This window comes from Protobothrops mucrosquamatus, unplaced genomic scaffold, assembly GCF_001527695.2.
Source record: "Protobothrops mucrosquamatus isolate PMUCROS unplaced genomic scaffold, P.Mucros_1.0 scaffold2061, whole genome shotgun sequence".
Taxonomy (NCBI): Eukaryota; Metazoa; Chordata; class Lepidosauria; order Squamata; family Viperidae; genus Protobothrops; species Protobothrops mucrosquamatus.
Genome location: NW_015388166.1, coordinates 42,852 through 50,815, shown reverse-complemented (window position 1 = coordinate 50,815; position 7,964 = coordinate 42,852). Strand labels below are relative to the sequence as shown.

At 43.3% G+C, this 7,964-nt stretch overlaps 1 protein-coding gene across 2 annotated transcripts in view; it reads right to left on the bottom strand.

Annotated features, from left to right (window-relative positions):
* Nucleotides 1-7,964, bottom strand: part of LOC107294717 (WW domain-containing adapter protein with coiled-coil) — a 122,923-nt gene that overhangs the window by 91,764 nt on the left and 23,195 nt on the right. For both annotated transcript variants that reach the window (XM_015823971.1, XM_015823970.1), the window contains exons 4-6: nt 3,557-3,663; nt 1,355-1,470; nt 1,158-1,270 (exon numbers count right to left, since the gene is read on the bottom strand). In XM_015823971.1, coding sequence (XP_015679457.1) covers nt 1,158-1,270; nt 1,355-1,470; nt 3,557-3,663 — 336 coding nt within the window. The remainder of the gene's footprint in view (nt 1-1,157; nt 1,271-1,354; nt 1,471-3,556; nt 3,664-7,964) is intronic.

Below are 7,964 nucleotides of genomic sequence, written 5' to 3'. Positions count from 1 at the left end.
TCCTCTACTTCTAAATTTAAATCGGCTGACATCCACACCATGTCAATTCTGGACCATGATTGATGACGTCCAGAGTAGAAGGTAAACTGTTTTTTCTCTAAATTCCTTTCTCTCCAAATATCCTGAATATTGAACTCATCTACCATTTTTAAAAATGTATCTGGTACTGTTCCTCTAGTTCTTTTTCTGCTCTTTCCACATGTGCTTTCTTGAGCAGGGGGACCTTGCGGGCGCTGCAGGATTTCAGTCCTTCACGGCGTAGTGTGTTACCAATTGTTTTCTTGGTGACTATGGTCCCAGCTGCCTTGAGATTATTGACAAGATCCTCCCGTGTAGTTCTGGGCTGATTCCTCACCGTTCTCATGATCATTGAAACTCCACAAGGTGAGATCTTGCATGGAGCCCCAGACCGAGGGAGATTGACAGTTATTTTGTGTTTCTTCCATTTGCCAATAATCACACCAACTGTTGTCACCTTCTCACCAAGCTGCTTGGAGATAGTCTTGTAGCCCATTCCAGCCTTCTGTAGGTCTACAATCTTGTCCCTGACACCCTTGGACAGCCCTTTGGTCTTGGCCATGGTGGAGTTTGGAATCTGATTGATTGCTTCTGTGGACAGGTGTCTTTTATACAGGTAACAAGCTGAGTTAGGAGCACTCCCTTTACCTGTATAAAAGACACCTGGGAGCCAGAAATCTTGCTGATTTATAGGGGATCAAATACTTATTTCACTCATTAAAATGCAAATCAATTTATAACTTTTTTGAAATGTGTTTTTCTGGATCTTTTGTTGTTATGATGTCTCTCACTGTTAAAATAAACCTACCATTAAAATGATAGACTGATCATTTCTTTGTCAGTGGGCAAACGTACAAAATCAGCAGGGGATCAAATAATTTTTTCCCTCACTGTATATAATTTGTATTGTCATTATTATCATAGCACAGTAATACAAATACAAGAAAAAAGCTTTATTTTCTTTTGTTGATATGTAATGTATAGTTATCAAATTAATCACCAAAACTATTTCAGTGCCCGTATTAGGTAACACAATGTTAAGAGGGGGGTGACAAATTAAAGTTTAACCTTTTTGTAAAATGTGGTCAACTGAAGAAAATAACATGCACAGGAATATTATTGCATTAAAATAGACATACTTCCACTAGCAAACCCACTAGCAGCAGTCGTTTGCATCACCTCTCTTCTGTAATCTCTATCTTTTGGAAAACTGTTGACAGACATTTTGCTTGCTTCTTTTTGTCTCTGCTCTCTGGTGTAAAAATAAATAAATTATAAAATGAAACAATTTGGTAAGTTTACTATTCTACAATTTATGTCTATATTAATTATTTACCTTTCAAGCCATTCTTTTGGTTTTTCCCACTGTGAAACTTCTGTTCGGCAGTTATAGTAATATTTTTTGCCAGAAGAACTAATGTGCTCAGACCAGTCATCTGCAGAATCATAAGACTTAAAAAAAAATTGCAATCAGCCTGATGGACTTCAGAAATATCATCTCAGTTTTGAACATTAGCACACATTTCATTAAAAATATTCTTTTCAGGAAAAATCAATAAAGCACAAAGCATTTTATACTATAATTTTTAATAGGCTTCAGCTCAACCCAAAGAAGGCTAAGTGGCTTTGGATGTTTGGGCCTTCTGGTGTGAGTAACCTTACACTGTTGGTCTTGGATGAAGTGGCACTGCCTCAGGCAGACCCGGTGTGTGATCTGAGGGTCCTCCTGAACTCACAACTCCTGCTCAAAGAACCAGTAGAAGCTGTGGCTAGGAGGGCCTTTGCACACTGACAGGTTGTATGCCAACTGCGCTCACTCCTGGACTGGGGGGCCCTACTCACTGTCACTCATGCCCTTGTGACCTTTCGTGTAGACCAGCGGCCCTCAACCTTTGGGGCATCAGGGACCGATTCCGTGGAGAGAGGTTGTTTCACAGACTGGAGGGGGCGTGGTTTCACATACTGCCTGCATCCCATGGATGGGGCTTTGCTTGTTTGTACGGCCTGGTTTCTGGCATGCCACAGCCTGGTGCCAGTCCATGGACCGGGGGTTGGGGACCCCTGGTGTAGACTGTTGCAATGCACTTTACATGGGGCTGCCTCTAAAAAGTATTTGGAAACTTCAGGTGCAGAATGTGGCAGCATGGGTAGTAAATGGTGCTAGTTATTTGGCACATGTAACACCACTACTCTGTCAGCTGCATTGGTTGCCAGTGTGCTTCTGGGTGCAATTCAATGTGCTGGTCGTCACCTTTAAAGACCTGCATGGCATAGGACTGGGATACTTGAGGGACTGACTCTCCCTAGTTATTTCTACCCGTCCGATCCAATCAGGCAGGATTGGAGATATGTCAGGTCCCATCAGCCAAAGAATCTTGGTGGGCAGGGCCTAGAAGAAGTGCCTTTTCTGCCACAGCGGCCAGCTTGTGGAACATCCTACCTCTGAAGATCAGGATGGCTCCAACACTGCTGATGTTTAGTAAGACCCTGAAGACCTGGTTCTGTGCCCAGGCCTGGGGTCCCGAGGGTGTGCAGATACTAGTTTCTTGGTTATATTAGTGATTTCAGCTGGTGTTACTTGGCTGATGTGCATTTTTTGTAATGTTTATCATTGTTTTACAGGTAGTCCTTGACTTAGGACCAGAAGTGAGACCAAATTTCTGTTGCTAAGCAAAACAACTGTTAAGCAAGTTTTGCCCATTTTACAACCTTTCTTGCCACAATTGTTAAGTGAATCACTGCAGTTGTTAAGTTAGTAACACCAATGTTAAGTGAATCTAGCTTCCCCATTGACTTCTTGTCAGAAGGTCGCAAAAGGTGATAACATGACCCCAGGACACTGCAACCATCATAAATACATGCCAGTTGCCAAGTGTCCAAATTTTGATCATTTGACCATGAGGATGCTGCAATGGTCATAAGTGTGAAAAATGGCCATAAGTCACTTTTTTCAGTGCCATTGTAACTTTGATTGCTCACTGAACGAATAGTTGTAAGTCAAGAACTACCTGTAAGTACTTTATGAGTAAGATTACCTTATTAATACCTGAAAAAACCCCACACCAGAGTCATGAGATTTCAATTCAAGGTCTTAATTACTTATTTCAGTGCTGTTGTAACTTTGAACGGTCACTAAATGAATGGCTGTAAGTCAAGGACTACTGGTATTTGATTTTAACTTGTTCAGACGGGCAGCTATATAAAGTGGATAGATAAACAATGAGATAACTAAACTAACTTAGAAACTGAATAACAACAAAATTTAACAGCTTTCAAATAGTAAATGGAGAATTTAGTTTCACTTGATAGAATTAAACTAGTGGAGATACGCTATCCAATCTGCTATTGTAACAATTTATATAATATGCTTTGGACTCAACTTATCCAGAACAGAAATTGCCTAGAACATAGTATGTACAGTTTTGTTTGCTTGATTTCTATTAACCGTAATTATCTAAAATTTCTTGAAAAGGGAAGCAAAGTATATGCAAAATTTAATAAAATAAACTTGATTGGCCAATTCAGTATTAGTACTTACTGCGTCAGATGTTTTGCTTGGATTATTGCTAGGGTTAGAAGAATGTGAATTTGAGCTATGAAGAGCACTGTGGTTATGAGAGTTTTCTTGTGGAGAATAACTGGTCCCTAGAAAACAATGGTTTATATTATTTCTCAATTACTTAAGTCCAACATACTTTATCTTGGTGCATATAGGCCAGTGGTGGTGAACCTATGGCACGGGTGCCAGAGGCACCACTCGGAGCCCTCTCTGTGGGCACACGTGCCGTTGCCCCTGCCTTGCCTCACCCCACGACCCCCTCCTCATCAGCAGCCCCCCTGGAGGAGAGTCGCCCCCGAGCGTGGCCCATGTGGAGCAGCGCAGCCAAGGACATGGCAGCCAGGCAGCGTAGACAAGACTCTGCCCTCACGCCCCATCGCGCACAGTTGATGCTGCGGGGCGCAGGCAGAGGGCGTGGCCGCCATGGCGCTGCTGGGCTGCCTGGGCGATCTACAGCGGGCCCTGGAGGCGATGAGTGGCCCTGTGGGCAGGCGGGGTGAGGGCGGGGCAGGGGGTGGAGCAGGGGCGGGCCCAGTTTTTGGGCACTCAGTCTCTAAAAGGTTCGCCATCACTGATATAGGCTAAGCACCATGTGTCTCACATATACACTGTACAGCACCAATTTTCCACTGAACAAATAAAGCTATATTTTCTAAAGAAAAATGTTTCTGAACTGAAAAATGATAAATTTAATAAATTTTGAAATTAAAAATGTTCAGCACAACTGCCCCAGTAAAGTTAAATCAGAATAAAATTTAAAACTTCCACAACGAAAACTAAACAACATTCTAAAAGATTACTTCAGAAATATGCCAAAGTATAACAGAGCCATGAAGTTCACATTGAAAGTTTTTATCATCTATCCATCCATCTTCAAAATGCCTCTAACTCCCAGCCCTCAAGAGGCAGTCAAGTAAAGTACCATGTTCAATGGTATTGATAAATGTGGAGAGGTCAAATTACAATTAGGAGACTACTACTCCCATTCAGATCCTGAGGAAAATAATCCACCAGTGACCAGAATAACAGAGTTGGAAGGGACCTTGGAGGTCTTCTAATCCAACCCCCTCAAGCAGGAAACCCTATACCATTTCAGACAAGTGGTTGTCCATTCTCTTCTTAAAAACCCACTACTTTTGAAGGCAAGCTGTTCCACTGATTAACTGTTCTCACTGTCAGGAAATTTCTCCTTATTTCTAGGTTGGTCCTCTCCTTCATTAGGCTGATTGATCTGTAGTTTTCTGGATCCATTTCCCTCCCTTTTTGAAGATTGGAACCATATCATCTCTTTTTCTGTCCTCTGGTAGTTCCCCAGTGCTCCAGGAGCTTTGAAAGATTTGGTTCAGTGGTTCCGACAACATGTATGCCAGCTCCTTCAGAACCCTGGGATGTAATCCATCTGGTCCTGGTGATTTGAACTTGTCTAGAGTGGATAGGCATTCTCTTACCTTTTTGTTGCCTATTTTGACTTGTAATTCTATTCCGTCTTTTATGGTACTGCTTTTGATAGGTTGGGCTACTTTTTTCCTTGATCTTTTTCTTGTTTTTTACATGTTGAAACTTCATTACTGTTAACCTTTTTTGCAAGACTTAGTCCATTCTAACCCTTAGCTTTCCTGACTTTGTTTTTGCAGATTTGGGCTATTTGCTGGTATTCTGTTTTAGATATGTGACCCTCTTTTCATTTTTTATACTTGTCATTTTTATCTCTCAGTTTATCAAAGAGTTCTTCATGCAACTATGTTGGTTTCGTCTGGGGACTCTTATTTTTCTTTCTGAGTGGTATTATGCTAGACTGGGCTTTTATAATCTCATTTTTTATAATCTCATCTCATAATCCCAAGCTTGAGTTGTTTTCCCCTTGACTTTATTCTATTACTTGTGCCTGCATTATGTTGAATTCCAATATGACATGATCACTCTCCCCTAAATTCCCCTCAATGTCAACCCCCCCATTGTTTCATCTCTATTAGTAAAAATTAAGTCCAATATAGCTGACCCTCTGGTTCCCTCCTCTACCTTTTGGATGACAAAGTTGCCTGCTAGGTGTGTCAGGAACCGGATCGATCTCCCACTTGATGCAGAATTTGTCCCCCAGTTGATGTCAGGGAAGTTAAAATTCCTCATTACTACTGTGATGTGTTTTCTGCACACCTTAGCTAACTGATTAGCAAAAAGTTCATCTATAAGAGCCGTGGTGGTGCAGCGGTTAGAATGCAGTATTGCAGGCTAACTCTGCACACAGCCAGGAGTTCAATCCTGACTGGCTCAAGGATGACTGTCTTCCATCCTTCCGAGGTCAGTAAAATGAGGACCCAGATTGTTGGGGGTAATATGCTGACATTGTAAAACACTCAGAGAGTGCTATAAAGCACTATGGAGTGGTATACAAGTCTAAGTGCTATTGCTATTTCCTGTTTGGTTGGGTGCCCTGTAGTATACACCTGTGTCAATGTCATTCTTTTTTCCTTTTATATTAACCCATATGCATTCAAGAAAGCTTTCATCCTTGGGTGTTATGCATTTTGTAGAGGTGTAGTGATTTCTTACATATGATGCAATGCCATCTCCTGTTAGGTCTGTTTCCTTTGAACAGTTTAAATCCTTCTAGCTGTACGTTCCAGTCATGGCTTTCATCCCACAAAGTTTCATTAGTGTATAGGCATCCGAGTCCTTTTTGACTGACCCCGTGTTTGCTTTCTTTATCTCCTGCTTTGTATCTGAGTTCCCCTTCTTTCTTGCCATTTGGTTGATTGCCTTGAGGTTTATGCTTGGGATTATGTCCTAAAAATTGGTCTCCCTCCCCCTCCACTTTTAGTTTAAAGCCCTTCAGATAAGGTGAGGCAGTTGGTTTCCAAAAACGTTCTTCCCAGTTCTTGTGAGGTGTAGCCCATCCCCTGCCAGAAGACCTTCATGTAGGTATTGTAGACCATGGTCTAGGAATCCAAAGTTCTCTCAACAGCACCAGCCTTTAAGCCATTGGTTTACTTCAAAAATTCTCTGTTCCCTCATTTGATGTTTACCTTTTGTTAGGAGTATACATGAAAAGGGGCGTTGTCTTACCTGAACGCCTTTTCTCAGCACGGAGATGGAGACTCCACCATTGGGTAGTAGACTGTATTCCTGCCCAATCAGATCAAGTCAGCCAAAGTTGCCACGCCCGTCCTGGACCGTGATCTCCAGTCTTTGACGCGAGCGTAGCCATTGACTGACAGCAAGACGTTGTGGCTCACCAAACTAACNGACTGACCAGCGTCGCCGACCGGCTGCTGCGAAGTCGAAGAATCGACTCCCGTATGCCGTCCCTGCGATCTTGAGAGAGATACACCCGGCATTCCAAGGTGTCGATGACGGCCCCCAGGTGTAAGAGCCTCGTTGTGGGGTTTAAGTGGCTCTTTGGAAAATTCACCGAAAATCCGTGGTCCTGGAGCAAGTTTATCACTATTTTGAGGTCCGTCAATGCTGTCTGGACGGACGAAGACTGGATCAAAATGTGGACTCTTACTGGTATCAATCGTAAATGCGCTGCCAGGACCGCCAAGACTTTGGTGAATACTCTCGGAGCTGATGAGAGGCCAAAGGGGAGCGCCCTGTACTGGAAGTGATTCCCCTTGTACGCAAACCGTAGGAACCGTCGATGGATCAGAGAGATAGGGATATGAAGGTACGCCTCCGTGAGGTCGATAGACGTCAGGAGGTCCCCTTTTCTGACGCTTCCAAGATGGAACGGAGCGTTTGCATCTTGAACTTGTGGTAAGCTATATGAAAATTCAAGTCCTTTAGATCTAGAATAGCCCTCCATCCTCCTGACGCTTTTGGTACAACAAAGAGGATGGAGTAGAATCCCTGACCTCTCTGATCCAGCGGTACGGGTTCTATGGCCCTGATGTGAAGCAGATGACAGACAGCATCGTTCATCAGCCTTAGTTTTGTGCGATTTCTGGGACATGGACAGGAGAGAAATCGATTTGGGGGGTAAGTTACAAATTCCAAATTTAGACCGTGTCAGATCGTGTTGATGGTGGGCGAACAGAGAGAGTCTGCCCCCTATGGGAGGTGCCGTCGAAGAGTCACCTGGAACGGCGGAAGGGTCTATTGTTCCCCCGAAAGTGCCGTTTCCCCTGGGCTTGTTGTCTGGGGCCTGTATTTTGCCTGTCAGGTTGCCTGTCTTGCCTGTCCTGCCTAGGTGGGAAGGAACGAAAGGGCTGAGAATAGGTGTACCTTGGTCCCCCCCGAAAGGACTGCCTTCTTTGAAAGTAGCCAGCCCTCTTGTTTGGACGTTTGAGTAGGTCCTTAAGGACCTTGCGTTTGTCTTTGTTCTCTGTTAAATAAGGATTCAGAGAATCCCCAAACAGTTTAGAACCCTGATAGGGAGCCGCTGCCAGTT